At 37.6% G+C, this 27,257-nt stretch overlaps 1 protein-coding gene across 1 annotated transcript in view; it reads right to left on the bottom strand.

Moving 5' to 3' along the window:
* BBX (BBX high mobility group box domain containing) overlaps positions 1–27,257 on the bottom strand; it is a 155,690-nt gene that overhangs the window by 11,464 nt on the left and 116,969 nt on the right. The window contains exons 9-12 of the mRNA XM_068979246.1: positions 18,685–19,693; positions 17,865–18,003; positions 14,243–14,391; positions 4,434–4,493 (exon numbers count right to left, since the gene is read on the bottom strand). Of these exons, the coding sequence (XP_068835347.1) occupies positions 4,434–4,493; positions 14,243–14,391; positions 17,865–18,003; positions 18,685–19,693 (1,357 nt within the window). The remainder of the gene's footprint in view (positions 1–4,433; positions 4,494–14,242; positions 14,392–17,864; positions 18,004–18,684; positions 19,694–27,257) is intronic.

Genomic DNA, 27,257 nt, shown 5'->3' with positions numbered 1-27,257 from the left:
GATCTCAGGCAGGAACCCTGAACACATGTAGAGATTGTGGTCTCCCGGGACACAATTTATCTAGATTTACATACAGTGTCCTCCCCACCAACCTGCAAGAATCAAAACAAAGGCTTAGTGGTACAAGAAAATTAATCAACAGAAACCTCAATTAAACAGTCAGGAGACCAGAAGGGGGAGCTCTCAAGCCTTGCGATGATAGTAGAGCCCAACAGGAAGAAAGACCTTTCTTCTTTCCTGGCAGGGACTCACACAATGAAACGCCACACACTTGATTTACCATAGCCCTCCCAATCCCAGTTTCTTTCCCCCTCTATACAGCTCTCCTTCCTTTGACATATGGGGGCTTGCACACTATGGTGTTACACCCCAAAGTTAAATTCCCTGCTGATCCAGAATATACTCATCTTTGCTGGAGAAATAACTGGCAGTCTGTTAGTTTCAGGTCAACAGTGGTGAGAAACAGGAAATGAAAAAAGCTTAGGGGAACAGCCCAAAGATGTGTACTGAGACAGCAAGGTTGCACCTTTCCCCTGCCCCTCCCCCAACCCCTGCGCTAAACTACTGGAAATGTGAGAAAAGGAAGGTTTTGTCCCCTAAAAACAAATTAGTCATTTTCTCTTTTGGCTTGTAACTGAACACACAAACCTACCCAAGCACTGCAAAACAAGTCCACAGAGCTGCTTTTTATACTCCACAATAATCATAATATACTTTGAGCATATCATGTGAGAGTGATAATGTGAGCTGATTCCTGGAGTAACATTAGGAATGTGGCAATAAGAGACTGTCTTGTTTTCCAAACTCTGCTCCCAAAATGTAGAGTGAGTTTTTTGGTGAAGGAGCATAGCACTTGTACTGTTACCCCAGGAGGCCATTAAAAGCTCCAAAGTCACTAATTCACAGGCCAGTTACAGGAGTCACAATTGCACTGAAATTATTATAGCCAAGTCTGGACTCTCACGGCCATGCGTTACTCTCCCATGAGCTGAAAATGCAGTCAAAGGCTAAATGGAACACAGGAGTCAAATGAATGAGCCTTATCTAAGACCCTGGGGGACTCTGCTAAAGTTAGAAAGCGACTACTCTGAACTTACGAAGAGAGATCAAATTAGCCTGACTTGTGGATATTTCAAAAATCGAACTGTAAACTAGACTTTTCTTCCCTGTAATTACATTTATATATTGTAAAGAAACTAATTTTATGGAGATACCTAGTCTGAGATTTCTTTTTTTTTTTCTTATAAAACATAGTATTTATAATTCCAGCAAATGAGGGCTACCCAGATATGCCTGAAAAATCTAAAATGTAGTGGTCACTGTGCTTTGGTGTTGGTTTCTTCCCTTCCTATTTACATTGGCCAGGCTTCAATTCCTTATCAGGTATTTGAAGCTGATAAGGTCTCCTTAAATTGACTGGAGCTGCTGTTAAGATTCATTTATACAAAAAGTAAATGTGAAAACCCTCTGGAAACATAAAACAATATTAAGTAGTAATCATCCCCCTCAATATTATTACAATTAGAAACCTCTAGCTTAAGCATGAACTTATGACACTGTAACTTGGTGGAAAGATAAACACAGTGGCAGAGGGAAGTCATCTTGGTTTTTCTGAAAATTTTACCTTGAATTCTAGCCTACAGACAATTTTTTTTTTTTTTTAATGATTTGCAAGTTTAAGAAGAGGTTCAGCAATTTTGAATTTTAAAAGCACGGGGAAAATGCTTATAAATTATAAGCTTAGCACTTCAACCTCAGATGTGACTACTAAACCCCTGAAAACTTCTGATATTTTAGGGGAGAAACCTCACAGTCAATTATACTCAGGATGGTGTAGGTAAAGGATAGTGAACTTGAAGTCATCCACTTTAACAGAGTCAGAAGCAGCTAACAGCTGCCTATGTAGCCTCAGTGGAATCAATATTTCAAACTTCTAAAGTCTGCCTGGCCTTTGCCCAGGATAGCCTACACATGCTACTCTGTCCTGAATATGGTTTCCTTTTTCTGACCTCACAATAATCTCCAAGATAAAGTTTTAACAAGGAATGACATGGACACCTATCACATAGTCACCACCTGAACAATAAAATGGAGGAGATGGTATAAAAATAACAAAAAGTCACTTTAGATTACTGGTTAATTCCTAGGGCTCAAACTGATTCCTTTTCGTCTGGCTATATAAAATGAATTTGTACTCTACGCTAAAAGATATGCAATTTTCAGTGCCTGTTCTCCAAAGTTTCACTCCATACACATTAATAATAAATATAATTAAATATCAAAGATAATATTTCCAGCTACACCCTTCTGACTGCCTAGAAGATTCAAAATTAATTTACATTTCTGCCCTCCAAATGGCGGAAATTTAGGGCTTCAGAAAACGGTATTTTCAGCATTATACCATTCACTAAAGGCATTACAGTAACAAAATCATCAAAGTGTTAGAGGAGAGATGAAATGTACAGTTCATGTATTACTGTGCCTTCTCATTTATCCCACCCCTAAACACACATATCCTACAATAGAGAACAAATGTGGAGAGTGAATTCTATGCGGTTAAAGGGTCTGTCCTACCGGAGACCACGCATTAGTGGCAGGTCTGAGATTAGGAATCAGGTCCCCTAATTCCTACTTACTCGCTCTTTTACCACCCTGCACATGCTGTGATACCTCCTTATAGATGAGGCAGGGTTTTCACTGTTTTAAAATTAAAATATTTAGAATAGCATCATTTCAAGAAAAGAGTAATATTGTCTTAAATGCCTCTTTCAGATTCCTCTGATAGTTCATCAGTGCCTTACATTTATCAAATCTGTGCAGAACATATTCTTAAAATACACAAGTGTGAAGGTATATCAATTTAGGGATGTTAGGGTTTAACACTGAGAGTGGCACAACAATTCATATTTTGTTTGCCAGCAAAGTGCAGAAATGATACCCTATAGAGGCTGTGAATGTGAGGTAATAAGTCAGAAAGGAGACATATTGCTGGCATTTTCTCTAAAAGCAAAATGACATAAGAGCAGACATGCAGTTCATGTGAACTGTGCCAACCAAACAACAAAAGTTCACGTTGATGATGAACTCAAATTTGCATATTTTTGACAAATATCTTTAAAACATGAGTGCTTTTTTAGAAACGACTTAGGTCACATGTGTATCTTAATTTTTTCTCTTTCAAGAAAGGAATGAGAGTATATTCCTTGATTCCTTTGGGAATCAAGACACACGGACTTGTTCATCAAGTTCCCCTTTGTAGCCATAAGTAAATAAACCAAAGGGGTATATCAAAAGGATGATCACGAAAATCTCTCCTAGTTTTCAAATGAAGTGACTCCTCATGACACGTTGGAAAAATGTTCAGGTTTTTAAAAATATCTAAATGGAAAAGAGCATCAGTGGGAAGAATGGATGTATGGCTCTTTACCCACCGCAAAATCTTCATTTACCTATAGTTCAATACTTAAGAGGAATTATATAAAGTCACAAATAAATATGACTGTGGGAAATTTGAAATAAAATCTGTGCTTCTAACATTTACCAGTCAATATGGGGCTTTTCTTTGGCTACCAGAAGCCTCAGGGACATTCCCTTTGATCACAATCAGGAGGAACTGGGCAGTGGGTTGGGGAGGAAGACCAGGTCAGGAATCACTTCGGCAGGGCTCCCACATCCAGGAGAGCCCCGTGCCGCTCCATTTGACTTCCCAAGCGCATCCTCTTGCAACGTGAGCTGCAATACTGAATATTTCCAGTTTTGAAACCTCTAATTTGGGACTTCCCTGGTGGCCCAGTGGTTAAGAATCTGCCTTGCAATACAAGGGACACAGGTTCAATCCCTGGTTAGGGAACTAAGATCCCACATGCCGTGGAGCAACTAAACCCGCACACCACCGCATGCCACAACTAAAAACCCAAGGCAGCCAAATTAAAACAAAAATCCCCTCTAATTTCTGGTGACTGTGGTTAAAACTCCCCCTATCACAAATTAAACTCCACATGACGCACAGCCTGACCATTAGTAAGATAAAAATTTTGTCACTTTTGAATAGCTTTTCAGATGTAATATATCCTACTTTTCTATCTATTTATTCAATTAATTTTTGAGAGTTTGATATTGAAACTCCAACTAAGTCTTAATTTATCTACTTAAAAAATAATTGTAATACCTAGTGGAACTATATATAATTTTGTTCTGTTTTTTCCAAGTCTCTGGTAAAAGTGTTATCATATTTTAACAACTTAAAAAACTTAAAAAAGCAAAAAAACTATCAATTTTGATTTGAAAATTAAAAATAACTCAAAATTTAAAAATAACAGGTCTAATGCTGTTGCTTAATTCTGTACAAACTGGTATCTTTTTAAATCTACAAAAATTATGGCATTTCCAGCATAGTCTACCTGAAACGATACAATGAATGTTGCTTCTTTTACCTTCTGTAGGGTGAATGGCGTCCAAGAAGAGTTGCTTGCTTGACCATTTATCCCCACTTCCTAAAAGCAGTAACAGAAAAGGAAAGTGAGTCTCTACTCCTAGTATAGACATATAAACTATAAAAATAAGACAATCCACAAAACCACCTCAATAAAAAAGCATTATAACACAAATGAAACAGAATTTTACTTCAACTATTTAATTCTCAAAACCACATTTGCCAACTAATTAGGCCATATCAGAAATGCATTAAAAGTAAACAAATCTGCATTTTATAAAAACACTGTTGGATAATTTCTATGACTTTAATCGAGATTAACCTAGAGATTGGTTAAAAGATAAAGATAAAAGCTGACATTTTACCTAAAGAGAGATATTTCTCCACTGAAAGCAGAGAATAAATACCAACATACAAAACAAAACTAAGAGGCTGAATGCAGGTGAAAATAAAACCCAAATTAAGTAAAAGGTTGCACACAGGAACACTCAGGCATGTATGTCTACACAGGGAAGACAGCTGCATTTAAAGCCTCATTCCATAAACACGAGGGACTCCACATCTGGCCATGCAAGTAGGATGCAATGGGCATCGGATGGGTAGGCTCATGGCAGTCACAACACTAACATGCAGGAGATGCCAGAGAAAGACTGACTTCCAGGACATGTGGTTGCACTGAACCAGATGGGGAAGTTTATCTTCTGTGTGAGAGAACAGAGGGAAATCTTTAGATGAGCCCTGAAGAGGTTCAAGGGCCCATCCAGACCATGACAATGACACCGATGCTCAGAGCAAAGGGAGGGTAGAGTGCCTGTGTCTCTCGTGCCCTCTGGAAATAACGGTTATGTGACTGAAGGAGGTGGGAAGAGCCCGACAAGCTCAGTATACAGATAGAAAAAAAGAGAGAGAGACGGGTTACGACGTAGGAGTGGAATCCCCCTTGACAAGGATCCTCAAGTGTCAGAGAAAGTATAGAAACCGTGGGACTTTCATATGAATATCAAACTGGGAAGATTTCAGGAAGCAGGAAACGTGGTCCTGCTTTGACGGCTGCCAAACATGAGAAAAAACGAGAACAGTCAAAGAAAATAAGTGGAGAAGAGCTCATGAAGACTAAATTTAAAAATGTACCAAATACAAATAAAAAAAGCCGTTTTAGGATTCATATGGAACTCTGAAACTAGAGACAAATAAGGGATTTGAGTACAGAAGTGGAAAAAGATCCCTCTGTGCAATTAGCTGCAGAGTCTAGAAATAATGAATGTGCTTGCGTCAGAGCTGATGACATTGAAGCAAGCAGAGGGGAGGTAAAGGCGAAGACGGTGCGGTGAAGCGTCACTCAAAGATGAATCCACAATGGAGGTGGCTGAGAAGTCTTAATGGAGCATGGAAGGCACCAATACCTTTTTCCGGAACATTAGGCTTCTCCTTTTTGTGCTTATATTTGCTGACAATTTTGTGGAATAAGTTCTTTTTCTGAGACTGGAAAGGACCTACAGACAATATTAATATAAATATATTTAACATTTACAATGCTTCATAAAAAAAATACTCCATGTTTCTAAACAATTATACCCTCCCCCAACTTGTGAAATAAGCAACCTGATTCACAAGAAATGTCACCTTGCATCTTTTCTCATCCAACTTGTGCTTAGCTCCCTTCCCTAGATTTACTGAAAAACCAGTGAGATTTTCCTTAGAAATGTATCTGACAGAAGCCTCCATTAGGGCTGGGACTCCCTCAGCAGAAACTGCAGATGTAGTGACTAGAGCACACCACAGCCAGTAATGGCAGTACAGATTGTAGTCTGTAATAAACAGAAGATTTTACTTTAGATTCCTAAATATCATGAAGGCAAGGATGACATAGACATTTTGTTTCTCCTAGGAAACTGATCTTCACAAGGACAGCACTTTGAGGATGACTTTCAGGTGGGCCTGATAGCATTAGATAGCTTTACACCCTATTCTGAGGATATTCTAGGAAGAAAAGATTGATTTAAAAATAGAAAAATACTTGTCAAGACTTTTTTTTGTGGAGGATGGCAGGGCGAGGGGAATAGGGAATGGGCAGAAGTCTCAAATTGGATCTTAGTTTGCTCAGATAAAGAAAAGAGACTTGGGATTTTTCAGTCACCATCAGAAATGGCAACAACAGCACTGACCTCCCCAAAGCAGGTTGCTTTCTACACTTTGATGACAGTCCTATGTGAAACTGACAATCACCTTACATAACTCCTGTTTCCTCATGTGTAAATGGGGATAATAATAGTGCCTAACTCACAGGGTTGAAGTGAGGATTTTAAAAATTAGAAGCTCTCTAAGCTGCTCCTGCTGCATCTACCCACCTACCAGGATCTGCACCCACGTGCCCTGTCTTCCTGCCAGAGGCAACTATCTGTGCTCCTGTCTAAAGTATACCATTAAATGGTTTTCATGTTCACAAATATTTGTAGCCGTCATCAATTTGAGGACATTTTCACCACCTCAAATATAAACCTCGTATCCTTTTAGCTACCACACTCCTCCCTACATCTATAGTCTCTGTATCCCAAACTGCCCTGGCTAGAACCTCCACTACATTGTCGAATAGAAATGGTGAGAGTGGACATCCTTGTCTTATTCCCTATCTTAGGGGGAAAGCACTCAGTCTTTTATCATTAAGCATAATGCTGGTTGCAAAGTTGTTTTTTTTTTAATGTCTTTTATCAAGTTTTTAAGTTCCCTTCTGAGTTTGTTGGCTGTTATCACGAAAAGGTCCTGAATTTTGTCAAATGTTCTTTCTACATCTACTGAGATGATCCTGTGGATTTTTCTTTGTCCTTGTCCTACTGTTGAGGTATATTAATTCCATCAACTGGATTTTTGGATGTTAAACCAACCCTGCATTCCTGGGGCAAAACACCAGTTGATTACAGTATATAATTCTTACATGGATTCAGTCTGTTAGCATTTTGTTAAGGATTTCTGTGCCTACATGTGATAGAGAGAGTGGTCTGCAGTTTTGGATTTTCTTGTCTGTGTGATATGTCTGTCTAGTTTTGACTTTAGGGTAATACTGGCTTTCTTATTGGGAAGTGTTCCCTCCTCTTCTAATGTTATGAGCAAGCTTATGAAAAACTGGTATTAATTATTTAAACATTTGGAAGAATTTGGTAGTAAAGCCATCTGGGTCTAGTACTTTTTTGCTTACTAAATTCAATCTGTATACTAGTTATAGGTCTATTTACATTGTCTATTTCTTAAGTCAGGTTCAGTAGTTTGTGTTTTTCCAGTAACTGCCCATTTCATGTAGGCTGTCTAACTTATCAGCATACAATTATTCATAGGATTCCTTTTTAATCCTTCCTATTTTTGTGAGGTTGGTAGTAATGATCCCTATTTCACTTCTGAATTTGTTTTCTTTCTTTCTTGGTCGGTCTAGTTAAATGTTTCTCAAGTTTGTTTCTTTTCAAAGAATTAGCTTTTGGCTTTAATGGTTTTTCTCCATTATTTTCCTATTATTTATTTAATTAATTTCATTTCATTAATCCCCTCTCTAATCTTTATTATTTCCTTTCTTTTACTTTTTTAGGTTTCGTTTGTTCTGCTAACAGTGTCTCAAGACAGGTTAGGTTATTGATTTGGTATCTTTCTTCTTTTTTAATGTAAGAATTTATACCTATAAACTTCCCTCTAAGTCATGCTTTAGCTGTACCTATAAATTTCAGCATGCTATATTTTCATTTTGCTCATCTCAAAGTATTTTCATATTTCCCTACTGATTTCTTCTTTGACTCACTGGTTATTTAGAGTGTGTTGTTTAATTTCCACTTACTTTTGAGTTTTCTGAATTTTCTCCCGGGGTTAATTTTTACTTTCATTCCACTGTGGTCAGAAAACGTAATTTCAATCATTTCAATTCTTTTTGTGAAATGTTCCAGCATACTGTGTGTTCTGGAGACTGTCCCATGTATACCTGAGAAGAGTGTATATGATGCTATTGTTGTATGGAGCCTTCTATATATGTCTGTTAGGTCTAGCTGTCGTATGATGTTCAAGTCTTCTCCTTTGTTAATCTTTGACCTAGTTCTATCAAACCTACTCTTTTTTCCATATTACTGCTCACCTTCTAAAACATTATTGTTCAGGCTTATTTACTGTCTGGTACTCCCACTATAATGTAACCTCCACGGCAGCAGGGTTCTTTGTTTTCATTCAGAGATATATTCTATATGCCTAGAATGGTGCTCAACATGTGACTGATTTTCAACAATATTGTTGCATGAATAAGCAAAGCTCTTAAAACACTGGATGGCATAAATAAAGAGTTCAAGAAATGACAGTTGTTGCTATTATTACTGGTAACATAAAGGTTTACAAATGATTTTTGAGGACTACACCAAGTCATCCTTCTAAATAACCAATAACAAATATTCTGAATTGGGTGGTAGTGGTGTGAAATGGAAACAGAAAACACTTCTTATTTGTATTTTGGGGTAGCGGGGAAGTGAATGAAAAGGGAAAGAAAATAAATTTAACAGATACAAAGACAATATATCATGTGGATGATATACACTAATATTACAGGTATTCTTTACAGCCCATTTGCCATCATTCATATGTATTTTATACAATCCAGGAATGTGTAGGTGGTGCACATGAATGACAGAGGCATGGGCAATCATGGAAAATGGAAGCAGAAGAAAGCAGAAAGCAGAAAGATAATTCTGAGACTTCTCTGGATCATAAGGATGCTAGTGATTTACCCACAGGAAGATAATCTAATGATAATATGGTACAGGCTCACAGGGAGAACGACTTTTGTTCATCACTGTGTACGAGGACAATGGAATCAGGAAACAGTTCACAGAAACAAACTGATTTGATGTATGGAATGGGTTAAGACAGAAGAAAAGAATGCATATTTTCAGACCCAACCATACTCGGAGAAACCTAAAAAATATAATTTAAGGACAAAACTTAATATAGAGCTTGTCAATTTTAACATAAAAAGAGAACATCCAGGGAGGTTTAGTACCCAGAAGAGTTTCCGTAAAGTTATATTTTTAAACAGCCTTGCTGCTAGCCATCCTGAACTATAAAACAAATCTAAGCAAACCACAAGTTCAAATAAAAAGGAAAGTGATAAACTCAAAGGAGTTTGATATGAGGATAAGATACAAGGATATTCACTGAAAAGCAGTAACTTTAGTCAAGAAGTGAACAATTTGACTCCTGTCCACCAGTATGGTATATATGTCTGATATTTTGTTTAAGGAAAATAAAGTCAAAATTTGTAATAAATAGCACATATACTACTATTTTTCCTTAATTATAATTAACATAGAAATGTCCAAGGAGGGAAAAGAAGGTAGGAAGTCAAAAACAGAGAAAAGAAGCTGAGAAGGAACCTTCCAGAGAGCAAACAGATGGCAACTGTCTTTCCATGAACCACCATCTCAAGTTTCCATGCCATCTCACTCTCCCATCTTCCTACCAAACCTCTTGAAAGACAGTTGGTACCAGTTTCCACTTCCTTATGACAAAAATCACTGTTGCTAGCATATAAAGTAGCTTAGGACTTCACTAACATTTTTGGACAGGGTGGCCTGTATTTTGAAGATATCAACTTCTTTTGCATCCCAACTTCACAGCTAGGTAAAAAATAGCAAAGACAAACTATAACCTGAGACAGTAGGAGGCATGCCATAGAGACACTGATAATAACTTTTTCAAAACATTAATGTTGTTCATAGTTTGCTGGAAAATGGACATGTTTTAGCTGAGAAGTATAGTGACACAGAGCCCTTTTATTATTAGTATGGTATGAAGAATTTTCAAGGTCAGCAGGTGAGGTGAATTAAGAGAAGCTTGGTTTGGAGAACTGCAGTAGGAAAGAAGTGTTAGGCGTAACTTGAATCTTGAATGGTGGTGACAATGTCCAGCTTCATGTTTTTAAGCTATAAAAAGAGCAGAGGTTTTATCCTAAGACTAGGCTGTCATTTTGTTAATGAACACATAAGTAATGAAGGGCCAATGAAACAGTAAATACCTTTGTAATAATTTATAGCAAAGTGGCTACTAAACATATGAATCTGTGGACTGTGATAAGTTCAAGTAAATGAGCCACAATCAAGTTAGGATTCATTGAGGAGGAGCCACCTTATTGGGCTAGAAATGCATGCTTTGTTAAAAAACTCAGGATTATATTAGGCATACCTTTTATACCTGTAAATGTGCTGTCACCATGCTTAAGAAAATGTCTAGGGACAGTGAAGACTCTCAAATAGCTACAGGGCAAGAAACAGAGTACTGCCCAACCTGGAAGCTATCACTTCCTGACGGGAAAGGGATGGCCTGATTTTCATCACATCTCAGCTCTTGAACACTATTAATATAGTTAGGTCAGCTCAATCCCAAACAGGGGATTCTGTCCTCAGTCTTTAACATTGCAAACCCGCTTCTTTGATTTCCATTGTGATTTTCAAAAATTTCAATTCTTTAACAGTGGGAATTTGAATCTTGCAGAGTAAGCGTAAATTGGAGAAACATGAGAAAGACTAACAGTATGTTTGTTAATAGGCTAAAAAACAATGTGAAAAGATAAAAGAGATAAGGAAGGAGAAATTGAGTCAAGGGTCAAGATTGGGCATAATTTAAACACTCCAAATTGAACTCAATTAACTTTTTCTTCATGACCCTACTTGCTTGAAAACTACTATTTTACAGAGCACTCTGACTTCTGATACTTTTGTAAAAAGTGCTTCACACATTAACAGTATACTTAAAATAATGTGTCAAAACAAATCTCTTAAGTTATAATTAAATTTAGATTTATAATTCAAAGCTTTCATTTGAATATATACGAGTAACTGTGTGAGATAAACCAGAAAACACTGTAGAAATGGGCTGCTGCAGCTGACCTGCATTGCGAATGAGATAGATAACTTCCTGGATAATCTTAGAAGCAAAGGGAAATTCTATGCCTAAATCATCGATACACTAAGCCTACTATAATGTGGCCTGGACCTTGTTAGAGGAAGGTAGACCCGTTACATACACTTAAGGAACAGGACGGAGACAGTAGAGGGCATGATGGGAAAGGGAAAGACCACTTGGAAATACAGATACAAACAAGACGACCACTGGAAAAATACAAGTATAAACCCAACTAGGTCCTATGATCTTGAGGTATGTAACTATATAAATGCATGCATAAATATTTCTTCTAGAAATTACATTTCATAAAAATTCTATACATGTTATATAACCTGGAGTAGCTAAAAAAAAGAAATACCTAGTATAAGGCAGGGAAAAATACAATAATAAATGTTGAATAAGAAATACAGGAGAAAATAAAATACAGACAAATGTTGTTGGAGAAAAAATGAGGTTTCCTATGAAAACATGCTCCTTTACTAAAGAATTACTGATCTCACTCACAATGTTTGCTTTGAACAATTCATTATGCAAAAATGCAAAGGGTCTAGACTCTAAGAAAACAATCTCCTCTATCCTCTAAAGACCAGGCAATTACAATGCAGCTGGTATGATAATTTCATTAATAACTTGTAGGATAGTACACTGGCACTAATACCAAATTATAATCAACTACAAATACTACTTCTTTAGTTTGCTAAATAGAGAATATATTATTTAATTTGTTTTATTTTAATTGCATTTTGCTCCACAAGTTGGAATGAGCAAAATCTAAGGTCTTGACAGCCTTCTTATTTATGCAATTACTGGTACACTTTAAGAACCAGGGACTTTGTGGCTTGAGAGGCATAACAGAAGAGTTAAGATGATATTGTATGAAGTATAATCCAAAGCTCCAAAAAAGCTATTTCACATCAAAAGAAATACTGTTAATCTCAGTTGGGAGAGGAAAAACATATAACAGACAACCAAGACCCAAGAGAAGGTCTCATGAAAATAGATCCTAACTTCAGGGTTTTATAGCTTTACAAAAATAAATCTATTGTTACAGTCCCTGATAGATAATTCAGCCAACTTCAGAGCTCTAAAATGAATGTCTCCAACGGCAAGGAGTGGAGGAAGAACATATGTCCTGCACATCAATCAATTAAGTTCCATTTTATTAGTTTGCTAAGTCATGTATTTATCAGCAACTTTAAATCCAAGAATTGTGGGGGCTCACGATACCTGGCATCTTTGGGCTCATGGACTGCTTTGCCTATTCCTAAATATCTCCAGGGCACAAGGACTGTCATTTCACTCGGTAATCCATTATGGTGCTCAGCTACCTACCTGTCAACAGGCTGCTTTATTTCTTTCCTACCTATCTTGGAAGATCTCAGAACAACCTTATTTTATTTTCTTAGATGAGCAAACTCAGTGATGCAATATTTCTTTTTTAGTTGTTTATTCACCAGACTTATTTTTATTAACCACAGTGGAAAACTGAGCTAATTCTAAAATCACTTTTACATTCCTTCCCACCTTTTATCACAAAGAGGGCATTTTCCTCACCTTTTCAGATCCACCCTGAGATACAGATCTCCTTGCTTCAGTTTCAGTGTACAGTGGGGGTTTTAGATCTTGATGGAGAAAGGTTTAGGTTTCTTCATAGATATACTTTTTCCCTAGATATATACGTTATGGACTCCTCCAAATCCGTGAAATTATATATACTTGTTACTATTTATCTTTGATCATTCTCCATGATTGCTAGATTTTGACAAGATTTGTGCAAAGATAGATATCATTTTCTATCTATCCATTCATCTATGCATTCAAGCTAAATACACACAAAAAGGGAAGTATTCTGATTTGCCATAGAGCGAGCAACAGGTTGCCTCTTTTACAGGGTAATTATGAGAATGCTGCCATCGAATCCTGCTCAGAATTTGATCCTGGAAACAACAAACCCCCACACTAGTTCTTCATCTCTCAATCACTACCTCTAGAGGAGAGCTACCGAATGACGTTTTCTACCTCTATGTGGAAAAATAAAGGTATACTCACTTGTCTACCAACTTTCAGACCTAAAGTAAACTCAAAAGAGAAGTTTTGTACTGGGAGCAATATTGTGGCTTTGTGTAGGACAGTTCTTCATTGTACTTTAATGTCCTACGCAGGTTAGGATGTTTAGAACTCCAGCCTCTGCCATACAAATGTGCCAGGGGTTGTGACCACTGAGAATGCACTCCCCACTCTTTAAAACCCCTCTAACGAACCGCAGTGTTGCCCCTCATGAGTGCTGAGACTCCCCAACCCCCCAAGCCACACTGACAATTTAAAAAACTTCCTTGATATACACAGAAGAGAATCTGATATTCTTGAAAAAGAATATGTACATAGCACTTCTCTAAATTTAATAAAACCAATAAAAATTATATTGCCAAAGTATTACGGGGAGTTTTGGTTCAATTGCCAGTTAAGAATGTGATCTCCTGACTAGGTGAATGGAAGGATTTCACTGCCCCAGAGTCCAACCTGTTGCAGACACACAGAGAAACAGATGAACTGGGTTCAGCCAACAGTTCCTGCTCAAGAAAAGCTCAGCATTCCCAACCTGAATTATGGAGACAAGAAGGTCGAAGACCATGTATAATTAAGACCTGCATATGGGCAAATGTATAGGTTGAGATGCCCAAGGACGAAGGCTGAAGAGACTTAGGAAGAAGACGAGAAGAGAAAAGAGTAAGGCAGGAACCAAGATAACCCTGGAAAACAACTGAAATTCCAACTCGCCACTGCTTCAACTGCAAACCCAAGTACATTTCTAAAGGGAGCTGCAGACGGTCAGAAGCGGCTTCAGTGACAGTCTGACCATGCTGCAGGAAGGCACAGCACGCATCTAACCTTTGCTGGCTTTAGTCGGTTCTGTGGACATATTTCCAGTCTTTTTCTTTTTCCTTGGGACAGGTACACATTTCCGGTCAAATGTAACAGGACTATACTGAGGGAGGCTGTTGAATTTCTTTTCAAATTCTTCATCCAGCTTTGTTGAGCTAATGAAAGAGGGGAGGGGAGAGACTCAATCAGCACATGATGTAAATATTTAAAAAGGAAACAATCTAAGATATATTTTAAGATATTCCATTTGAAAATGGGGTTCCTTAAGAATTAGGACATTGCTAAATTCTGTGCAAGGACATAAAATATCTTTTTAGAAATGCTTGAGATTTACCAACACAGTTTTCTTAATAAACTCACATGACAGGTTATGTTATTACCTTAGAAAAGTAGAAACATTATATAAAATAGCAGGGTATTATTGAAGTGGAGAATTTGCTGTTTTTTTTTCCATTGGCACAGGAATTTTTTATTAAGTTCAATACAAAGCATATTCCATAAAAGTTTTTCATTCTGAAGATTATCATGTATATGTATGTATATGTATATACATACACACACACATATAGGCAAGTTTATTTACAGAAATTAGTAATTTATATTGATAACTTCGTAAACTTAATTTAAAAAAATTACTGACTCGTTTGTGTGCATGCTAAGTTGCTCATTTGTGTCTAACCCTATAGACCATAGCCTGTTAGGCTCCTCTGTCCATGGGATTCTCCAGGCCAGAATATTAGAGTGGGTTGCCGTGCCCTCCTCCAGGGAATCTTTCTGAAGCAGGGATAGAATCCTCATCTCTTATTGTCTCCTGCATTGGCAAGGAGACAATACTTTATTACTAGTGCCATGCAGCAAGCCCATTAACTAGTTTAGTACTTGATTAAAACACACATTTATCTGGAGAGTCCTGTGGACTGAGAAGCCTGGTGGGCTACAGTCCATGGGGTCACAAAGAGTTGAATAAGATTGAGCAACTAACACACAAAGAAGAAATAAACAAATATTCTGAAGATTAGAAAAAAATTCTGGATAGTTGACCAGGATGAAGACAAAACATTCAAAGAGAAAAGTAAAGCCAGTTTTCCAAGTACACACCAGCAGAGAGGCAACATGACTTTAACGCAAACCACAAATGACTCCAGAAATGCCACCAGCAAAGTTGGGAAATCCTTGGACTGCTGCTGACTGTCTCTACGTAGCCCCTCAGCAATGGCAGTGTGCCTGCTGGAAGCTAGGCTGGTTGCTGGCTTTCATTTATAGTGAGATTTATTAGCTAAGATGCAACCCAAACAGATGGGAGAAGCTGCAGGGGAACTGTTGTGCTTGGGAGATGGAAAATGGAAGGCGTACTGGGAAGAGGGCAGCTTCGAGTACTCACTTACCAGAAGTTAACACGTTAGGCTGCTACCTGAGAAATGTACTTGAGGTGTGTTCACCTAAGACTCTTTTCTCAGTCTTGGAGGAATGTACAAGCATGGGGAGCACAAATAGGACAGTCAGATGATCATCAGAAAGGCCCCCCTGAAAAAGGCCATTATTAAGTTCTAACAAAGCAGTTAAAGGTGACGGCTTGTGGGTGATGTTCCTCCCTCAGTAAAATTTTCTTTTGTCATTTCAGTTAATAAATTATAGTAATGGAAAATTAGGTAACATCTGATACTAATCAGTTGCTGTCAGAAAGCTATCTATAAGATGTGAATTTTTTAGATACTCTGAATAACCAAGAGAAATATGAAAATGTAAGCTGTAACTCCTTAGGTCCCTTGGGACTTCCCCAACCCCCACTTTTTTCACCTAGAATAATTACCTATGTTTTTCTTAAAGAAGTCTATAAAAGTAGAACTGCCAATACAGAGTGAATTTTCCTTGGCTACAGGTAACTAAACAGCACATTTTCTGTGATAAAAAGGTTTACACTACTCATTTAGAAATCTCAGAGAAGACTGACAGATGTGGCATTTTTCACTGCTCAGGAACTATGCTGGCATGTTCCAAATAAAGCAAGCCCAGACAATCTGATTCTGACAGGCCAATATTTAAAGAAGGGAGAGGAGGAAAGACCAGGGTTGTACCACTGATTTAGCCTGCAGAAAATCACACCCCCAGTTAAACACATGTGGCTTCCTAAGAAACGATTAAAACAAAAACACCCCAATCTCTTTTCAGGAACAGATTTCCAAAAGACTGTTTCACTTTCCTTGTTCCTCAGAGAAGACTGGTAAAAACATTCAGGAGTTTCTAATAGAAGCACCAGAGAACTTTTTGCTGGGGAGGCTTCAGGCCTGCTTTATTTATTCCCTTGGGCTTTCACACTGTCTGCAATAAGACCTATACCTCTCTCAGTGTGTAGACCTACAGGACACTGGCAATTCCAGAAGATGGAGAGCACTGGCTCTAATGCTCAATTTTTTTTTTTTTAAATGCTCAATTTTTAAGACAATCCTGCAAATACTTCTGTGCTTGACAATAACAAAGGTGAGGATTTTCATGTCACTGTTTAAGCATAATGTTGGCAAAATAATCTGAACTTTGGACTTTAAAAAATATTAGAACAAAATATATAAAGTTATAAATATATCATCTCAATATAAATAATATTGAGGAATCATCCTCATGAGAAATACTTTCCACCCTCCCACTGTGTAATGAGGGCCTTAAGATTAACCAGACCTCGAAGCATTGTAATGTCCAGTTGACAAAGTACATTATCCCACAAAAAAGAAATGCAAATATTTATGGATAAAACAAATATAATACTCCTAATGCATAAAATTTGCATACCTTTAACATACTTATGAAAAAATATGGAAAATATATTAAAATGTACTTATTTCTATTCCGTGTATTGTTTTCAAATTTGGCTAATGAAAAAGCCAAAGGACAGTACGACTGAACATTTAGATGCTTTCTTTTTTCACCAATATAAAGTATTGCATTGCCTATCAAAATGCTTTATGTTAAGCTTGGTATTAGGAGTCTGTCTTATATAATAAAAAATAAAATAATTCTTAATTATTTTACCTCAATGTATGCTCCTTCTTGATACTGCATTTTAATACATAATTAATTGCTGAAATTTCTCTGTATTGAGAGAATATTCAATCTAATATTTTTTACCTTAGAGCATTAGAACCTGGTTTAAACAAAACAAGATTAGAGGTAGGAACATAATTTTATGTACATTCTCAGCTGCCATTATTTTATAAATGTGTACATAACCTTTACAAATATTATATGAAGTACATAGGGTATATAAAATTAGCAAAGTATAAGCCTGTGATATTCATTGTAAACTTCAGATTAGAACTACATCTTGGCGATATGAAAGGATTTACAATGTCACACCACTAGTACAAGGTGGACCTCAACTGAAACTCAGGCCTAAGTCTACAATCTACACATTCTGTACCATAATTAAAACATGAAAGACACTATTATTCACACACCATGCTAACAGCAGGAATCACATGATGATCTGCATTTCCTCATGAGTTTACTAAGACCACAGTAAGTGCTGACCGAATACTCAAAGAATAAGCTGTCAGTGATTTGTTTACCTTGAAAACTTAGTACTACTGCACGTGTGGTCTGTGCTGCATGGCTGACTGTGCCCACAGGCACTTACCCAAGGACAGAGTCTTCCTTTGGCTTTGTCTTTTTGAACTTCTTGCTTCCACTGGTCCCACTCTGGCTAAATGCCCAGCTTTCTTCATTCCAACACCCTTCATGATCAGACGAGTTTCCTTTTCCTGAGCTTCGTTTCCCTAAGGAAATTCAAAAGAGTGTGCTTGGCACATTGGGATGGAAAGGAAATCATCTTAATTGCTTCATAAGTGACCTTTTGACCCCTTAGGTACTATTTGCATGATGCTATTTGTTAATTATTTCAGAGAACTCAGGACCACCTTCAGTTAACAGAATGTGTAAAAAAGTAACTTACAGACTGAGATCCACAGTCTCATAACGCAACAGGTGCTACTTGACTCATGAGAAAGACTAACTACTATTCACTTTTCCATTGCAGAATCAGCCTGAAGTGTAGACTTGTTTCTAGAGTCTACAGGTCAAGATTCTGTCAACCATACCTGCATGATTCTGAAAATTATTTCCATCAGTTAAAAACCAGACTAAGAGCTCTACACATGCAATACTGATCCTTCAAAACAAAAAATCAGCTGACACCAGTAAAAAGGAAAAAGACTGGAGTAACTTAGAACACTTATATTCTGAGAATTACGTTGAATAGAAACGTTCCTCTATGGTGCTAAAACATACGGTAAAATGACAAATGTATATATTCTATAAACCACAAAGACTCATACAGATCTAAGATACTATTTTGATACTAATGTTCTTTACTGTAGTCTTAACTGCTTTTCAATACCTCTGAAGGAGGAATTCTGCTAGGTTTCCATGTTCTCTTCAGATTTTGAGAAGTCGCTTACCTCTGTCAACATTAGCTCGCAGAGAGGTGAGCATGCCCTCAGACACCAGGGTTTTATAAAGAGCACCTTTGCAAGACCTCTCCGATTTCCGGGAGCCACAAGTCTCTATCTTTCTGTGACAGTCACTGTCCTCAGGCTTGGCCTGTCCTGACAGGGTGGGTGGTAGCGCATCCTCCGTGGGGATCAACGGTTCTGCTTTGATACCCTCTGGCACCTCACCAGAAATGTTCTTGCTGGCAGAAATGCTGATAAAATCTGGAGGTCTTGACTCTTTGGTGGGGTCTGAGGATTTCTCCTTCGACATCTTCTTCTCTCTAGATCTCACTTTTTTCTTTGGTGGCTTGGCATCCAAAATACTCCCCTTTCCGCTGGAGGATGGGCGGGCCTTCTTGCGAGGGGTGTCGCCAAGCTTCTCAATGCCCCAGTCTCCCTTGGCCACAGCCTCAATGGTGTACATGACGCTCTCGATATCTGACTCCGAGGACTGCCTCTTCTTGCAGGCCTTCTTGGGTGTGGATTTATCATTTCCGTGTCGATCCATTTTGTTTTTCTTCTTTTTCTTTTTTAGCTTCTCTGGTTTGCTTAGGGCTGTGGGATCCTCGATGATCATGATTCCATGAGGATGGCATATGTGGTCCTTTCTACTGGGAACATCGCTTATTATTATCTTGCTACTGGCAGAGTAGGAAAAATCAGGGAAGTGGCCACATTTTTGATCTTCCTCTAATTCTTCCTTTTTAATTTCTTTGGGAGCTTCCATTTTTATACCTATTATATCATCCATTCGGAGCTCCTCAAAATTTCTTATTTCCTTAGAATCTCTTACATTTTCCTTAGCTGATTTTTCAAATTCTGCTTCTTTCTGTAACCTGGCTTCATCTGTTTTCTCCATTTTTGTGTCTCTTTCTTCCTTTCCCTTTTCCAATTCTTTAATTCTTCCACCATCTAATTCTTTCGCTCTTATTAGCTTTGATTCTTCCATTTTCACCCCCTCTGATGCCAGGCACATCTAAACAGGTAAACACAATGAGAACAAAACACATTACTGCATACCTGAAATTACCTTAAACTTTTAAATAGCATCCTTAAAAAAAATAATCAAAACAAACTTCAAACTTTACAATAACAAGTCCACTTCTGAAAAATTAACTTATTCAAATTAATAAAAGTTTTATAATATAATCATTCAGCTCTGGAAGAACATACACTCAAATTGTCATCTTCCAGTTTCTGATGAAGCTTTTAGTATGAAAATGAGATTTGGTAAAAGGAGTGGGGAAGCTAGAGTTGTAAGACCTGAGCTTGAGTCCCAATTTTGCTCCTGCTAACTCTGTATCTAGAATGAGTCATTTCAGCCCTCAGTCCTCTGCTGCCTTTGTGAGATAAAAATGATGATGACAGGTATCTCAGAGGACCCTGTGAGGAGTAAGTGAGATGATGCGTGCATGGCAGTGCTTAGTAAATCACCCCCAAACTCTATTCAGATATTTACCTTTTCTTTTTTCCTTAGGGAAATATGAGGAAAATAGCAACAATTTCTACCTAATCACTTGAAATTAGAAATTATAAGATGAAAGCTCTGAAAAGTAAGTAATAGGTTGCTTTCTTTAAAAAACTTGTTAGCAAACTTGATCTGATCCGAACTTACATGGCTGTAAATTCTGACCAGAACTATAATGAAAATGCTTTGCATTGATAATTTATTTCAGCATGACTATACATGTTTTGGCTATCAAATCTCTGTGAATTTGAATATATACTGGAGGAATGAATGGCATACTGTAAGATACATATACTATATCACTTTCCCTAAAATTTGAAAATTTTTGAGTATCAAAACAGATCTGGCAGTAATTCGGTTAGTTTTTAAACTCCCCAAATTTCACATATAGGACATTAAAGGAGAATGTTGCCATTTTACTCTGCAGCAGCTCTAGGTACTTTGAAACTGCAATCTGAAGCTATTTTCAAAAAAGGATATTATAGTTCATTGTCAAATTCATCTTCAATACCTAGGTTTTCACTCAGAAACACTCCCTGTAAGGTGCCCAGGTGCCAGGCCACTAAAGGTATAAGGATCAATAATGCCCATCCCACGTTGTCCTGATAGCCTCCACCCCAGCCCCCCAGCACCTCGGAGGAATTCATCACAGTGACAAGGCTGATGAGACCAATGGCAGCACAGGGATTCTTAGCCATTACTCATTTTATCTACTTTTCACTGACTGTCAATTTAGAGGAAAAAGACTATTAGGGCATGCTGAGCCCCCCACATCAAGTACATGAGTAGGAAACTGAACTGTTTTAAAAGAAAAATCACCATTTTATGGAATGGCAAGTTGCCAGAGATTGTTAACAGCTATAAAGATTTCATTTTTTAAAGTATCCATTTTAAAATGGATAATACATTGAATTAAACATCAGATACCATTTCACCTCATTTTTTCCCTTAGTAATTTCAGGGCATCTCAAACCCTTCCATAAGAATTATAGTATGATTAATAAATCTGGCAAGAAACTGGTGAAAAGGCTGGGGGAACGCAGGTAGAGTGAGGTTTCTTTAAAGAAATGAAGGTGACGAGAGTACCCAGTCCTTTGGGATCATTCATAGGAAAGATCTGAAATACTACAAATTCACAACAGAGCTGTCTTTTTCAGGAGATCAGTTAACTTTCAGGCCTCAGCAAACAGTTATGAAGACTGAGAAGTTCCCTTTATTAGGCCCAACCAGGGAAAAAAAAAATCAAAGCAAAACGTCAAATTAATTCTGTAATATTGATACATTTCATCTTCCCTGTGTACTTTACTCTCAGGGGAGATTTGCTGTTTTTGTCTTAATTTTGAAATAATTTTTATTTTCCTTTCTCAAATATACTAGTCCTTCATGAATCTAACTGCCCCAAATGGGGAGGGACACTATGCTAGTTCTGGCAAGAAGGCTAGAAAGGCATCATCAAGGTAAATTTTATAGTTTTCAAGCACTATCACTCTGGTGGCCTTTAATAAGTCATTTCAGGGGCCTTTGCCACACAGGCCTTGATTTTCACAGTGGTGAACCAATGGTTTGCATTTGCACAGGTTCATCTTAGCAAACCCAATAACACTTTGCAAACTCTATTCTCAGCTTCAATATATTTCAGAATGATGCTCCTTATCACCCCTGATAGAATTCTATAGCTAGGAATGAAATGGAACAAATGCAGACACTCGCTCTGGGGACATATTCCAGGAAATAGCATAATATTTCTTGGGAAGGTAATTACACTGAGCATAGTCAAGCTTTACTTCCTTGTTTCAGGCTCTTAAAAGTTTTTTCAAAAATTGAGCATGCTAATTCTAAATTACAAGGAAAACAATTATATGGCTGGAAATTAAATTATAACAATCAAACAAATAACTACAAATCACAAATCTCACTAACCAAAACCCAAACACACAGAAATCAGACTCAGAGTTGAGTGCTGCTCTAGACTTATCTAATTATCTAATGTTATCTAATTTAACATTCTTCCTAGTATAGAAATTCATTTTACTAAAACACCTGAAAATGAGTTAACCATCATTCGGCACAAAGACAGTGACCATATTAGAGGGCAATAAGAGCAATTCTGTTTGAAAATTTTAAATATTAAGCAAAAATCTAAGGTAACCCTATTAGTCCTGGTTGTTCCCTGAGCCACTTAAATCAATTCACTCATTCTCTCCTGTGACAGACTTTCAAATCCTAGAAGACAGACTTTATGCTCCCATGAGTCTCTCCCCCTGGCAAACTGCTCATAATATGTAAAGGCTTCCTGGCCTTTTAAAAGTTGGGTCCCTTTTATCTAGATGCAGTATGGTCATCCTGAAGTGAGAATGTATTTTATTGAAATGAAGTGGGTTCCTGTGTGAGCATCGTACTTGCCCAAAGCCACACAGTGAGCTACGGAGCTTATACTTAAATCCATATGAGGATATAAAGGCTGAGAAATGGTAACAGTACATCCTCTAGTGAGTTATTGGGGGCAAAAATAAATGAATGTGCACAAATAAAACTCGCAAATAACGTTAAGTCTGGAAAACACTCATCTTTCTTAGATTAAGTTCCTAGCTATCCTGTAATATTCCAGATGAAAAATGAAACTATTTGTCAGTTGATATCAACCCTAATCTTCTAATGGGAACCAAAGATGAACTTGCCCCACTGGTTTTTTTTTTTTTTTTTTAAAACAGGTCAAACTTCTGGCTTGTATTAGGTTTGTAGTCAACTAAAATTCTGGACTACCCACATAACTACACTGGGGAGCTTGGTCTCTGCCATTCAATATGTTTATATTTTTTGTACCTAGATGCAAGATTTTTCACTTTTCCTTACAAAGTACATCCTTTTCAAAGTCTGAATTAAGTTACCTTCCAGTTTGGTCTTATACACATATTTGATAAAGTTGCTTTTTGTGTTTTGGTCCAAATCTTTGGTAATAATGTTGAGTAGGACACGGCCAAAGACACAGCCTTCTGACAAACCTTTAGAGCCCTTTCATCAGGTTGATTTTGAACATTAATAAACTATAGCAACCTAAGAATGTTTAATAATCCACTCTAAATTCCTCCCACTCTGTTTACAAGGACATCGTAAGATGACCTGTCAGAAGTTTTGCCGAAATCTGGACACAGTATGCCAACAGCATTCTCTCAGCCTATTTTTAAGCTTAGGAAACAGAAAATGAGGGTGGCTTGTGCAGCAGTCAGGGACTAAGTACATAAACAGAAACAACGGAAGGCAGATCTGGCCGAGGGAATTTATGGCTTGGAATGAATTGATTACACAGGTTATGAAGAACCGGAACACCCAAACAGGAGATGGTGAGGTAACCCAGGGATTAGCAACAGCAGGCAGGACAAATGGGGGAAGGAGTGCTATGAAGCCCAGGAGCTAGGTTCCTGGTGGAAGACGGACCCATGGTGGGCCACGCTCCTGGGAGCTGGATACACAAAAGAGACGTCGCCTTTGCTTACCTCTACCCCTTTCTCATCCCCTTCCCTGCACAATCCCAGATTCTTTCTTTCTCCCATCCCGCAATTTTTCTGCCAGGGTCTCCCACTGGCTGAATCCAGGTGGAAATCAGGGGACACGGGTACCCAGGAAAGGGAGTCTGCGGCCACCTGGGATATAAGCCATCATACAGGGCACAGAGATCCTGGGGACACACATTAGACAGTAACTTTGTGGAGGGGAGCGGGGAGACTTCCAATAATCCCCAGTTTTCATCTTCTTTTTTATGAGTTCAAATATGATTAGAAGTAATTTTCAAAAGTTTCTAGGAAATAGCGGTCCATATTTTCACATGACATCAACAGAGCCCGGGCACAGCTATGGATTTAGTACCTCTTAGAAGATGGAAATGAGTAGGACATGCCTTAGTGACTCAATAACAAATAAAAAACCAAAGAAGATGCCATCACTCCTAGATGTGAGCAAATTTTGTTACTGAGAGGCCGTTTCAAAAGGCAGGAATTCTAGATCCAGACTGTCCATGACCAAGGACTGGCTCTGCCACCAATTAGTTCCTTTTTTCTAAACCTTTCTGTGCCTCAGTCTCTAGAATGTGGATATTAATACTGTGCTTGCCTTATGAATACTGAGGGGTTCAGCAAATTGCACATGAATAGTACTTAAGTTGGTATCCAGCACTGAGCAAGAATAATGCACTATGACAACCACCCCTTTGGGGGCTAATGCCATGTACGTTAAATGCTGGCTATTATTTGTAGTAATATTCATACTGGTATCATCAATAGCACATCATGGCCCTGGCAGACCAACTGCTCCAATTATTCATTCTAGGGTTGAATGACTCTATACCAAAGGGAAAACCATACCCAACAACATTAGATTCAGGGAGATCGTAAATCAATTATCTTTTAAGAAGCATCTCTTACTGAAGATATAATCAAGCTCAGTTCCCCTTTTGGGTACAAGCATCATTTAGTGACATCTACTTTTGGGTGTATATGTAACACTTCAGTGGGACTCAGGAAAGTGCAAACGAATGACATTATATACACGTATGTGAGGATGTGCACATAGTGGCCACAGAAGAACATAAATCAATGTGAACTCAAGTGTATAAAACTGCACAGGATTAATGTCTGTTATTAATTAGCTCATTTGCCTTTAGTAGAGGGTTGGTTGTTAATCAGGACTTGAAACAGAACATGCCTTAGTAAATGACAATTTATTCTTCTATTATTATCTTAAATAGAACAATAACCTTCTTTAAAAGTGAGAATGGAAAATCATCTGCAGGACACCTGCTGGATGGCACTCCCACAGCTGTACCAAAGAACTTAAAATGTTAATGTTTTAAATCAAATGCTGGGCATAAATATTTGATATCTACTGTCTATTCCCTCAGGTATTATTCTATTTTTAATAACTGTAACTCAGAGTGGGGGGCACAAAATATATCCTGTTCACCTTTGTATTCTCCTCCAAGAATATTCTAGTAGCTTTCAAAATGAAGGCATTCAAAAGATAATTGTGTTGGATTGAATGGTTCATTAGTTCCGAGGTAAATGATGAATCTAAAATGCATTCTGATTAATACCAGGAAAGAGTTACGAGTCTATAAAAAACAATGCTAATTATGACCATGCTGTGGCTTGGCCCAGACCACGATCAAACTGTCCTTAGTTATGGTTCCCAGGAGCACCCGTGAAAATCACTCACCAATATTTTAATTTTACCTCTGACAACTGGAAACACACTGAGATTTATTACTGTTTCGTGTAGTCAGAGTGGCCTGATAGTGATGTGCTAGAAGAAATGTAACTCACTCCCCTGAAAAAACAAAAATCATCATGCTGAAACCCAGATCCTTTGAATGTACATGCTGGACAGACACATAAAAAACTATTCTCTTCAAAATGATTGCAGAGAAAAAAATAAAGATATTGAAATCTTTATAAAGATAAAATGGAGGTTTTTTTTTTAAATTTCTGAGTTCAGAGAGGGTGTCATTTTCAGTTCATGTAAGACCACACCTTAGGCTCAGGGTTTGTTATTGGGGAGTTGCTTTAAAGACATAATAAATCTGTGCTACGACAAACATTTATCTCCTCAAGTCAAGGACGTTTCAAAATGTATTCCTTTCGACAAATGTTAAGATAGATCCACTTATTAATGTGTCCTGCTTTAAAAGACTGAGTGAAATAACCAGTGAAGCATAATTAATCATGTGCACTATATAAGAATACCATAGAAGAAGATTCCCTGAACTAGTACAAAGAAATGTGTATGTAGTTCCAAAATATACCATATTATTTCAGTCTTAATTATATTTTGTCTTTCATTGTCTGTAATCAAGGAGCCAGCTCAATTAAAAACAAGGCAGTGTGAAAACAGACCCACTGACACCAATCAAGAAGTTTCAATTTCAAAATTTCCGCTTTTTAGTACAAAACAAATGTTTTGCAGCCAAGGTATGTTTACAGTGATTTTGTACTGGCTTATTATTTGCCAAAACAGTGTAGACATAACCCCAGGATGACATTCAGCAGTGTTCTTCCAAGATGTGCACCTCTCCCATAATTACATAGAACCAGGATGTTTTTGCCATAAAAATATACTGGCTGATGGTTTCACAGAATAAAGAATAGCATCACTGCTAAGAAAATTCAATTTTCTTTATTATAAAAGATAACTGGTCACACAACAGTGGTCTAAGTGTCTCTCAACACTAAAATCTGTGCGTCTTAAATAGCTTACTATTTGCTTTGCTATAACAACTGGGCCAGGTGGAATGGTGGTTTAAATGCTTATTTGCTATTTCTTCAGGAACTATACCATTTTTAAAGACATTAGATGGGGTGGGGATGGCCTTTGTTTCAAGAGGCCATCTACTGAAGTCTCCTTCAGTGGTATTAAAGGAAGTCGTTAGGTGTGTCGCTATATTTCAGTCCCTACAAAAGTAAACTGGTGTAATTAGAAATAAAATGAAAAGTTTTAGCATAAGGGTTTTCTAAAAATGACTTGCAACTCTGCACCAAAAGGAAAGAAACGCACCACTTTCAAATAAAAGGCCCCTTCAAATACACAGTAATTATATATAGACTTCTGTTTTGTGATAAGCATGTATGTGAAGCCGGGAACTACACATTGAGGTTCTGGGCTTCAGGGGGCTACAGCAGGATGAAGGGAGAACGAAGACACAGCAGAACACAGAAGCAGAGTCACATCTTGATTAAATACCACCTATAATGCCGGTGGTGGGCCGGAGTGCTAACAGGAGGGATGAGACTTCCTACTTTTATCCTTATATAATTTCTGTAATTTTAACATAATTCAGCTTTTCTTACAGTGAGCCATAATTTTCCATAAGATTTAATTTTTAGAGTTACTGTAATAAATTCATTGTTACCCATCCATTTGATTTTCATTATATGTGGTTTTTGCAAGTTAGAATGTAAGAAAAACTAGGGTGTTGAGGCCTCTGAAAACATCTCCTTTTTTTTTAATAAGTAGGGTTAATGAAAACTTTTGCAATTCCCTGGGACCCACCATACCCAAAATCTTGCCTATTACATCGATGAAG

Source organism: Capricornis sumatraensis, chromosome 1 (genome assembly GCF_032405125.1).
Source record: "Capricornis sumatraensis isolate serow.1 chromosome 1, serow.2, whole genome shotgun sequence".
Taxonomy (NCBI): Eukaryota; Metazoa; Chordata; class Mammalia; order Artiodactyla; family Bovidae; genus Capricornis; species Capricornis sumatraensis.
The sequence above is the reverse complement of the archived record's forward strand: the minus strand, read 5'-3'. Positions and strand labels throughout refer to the sequence as shown.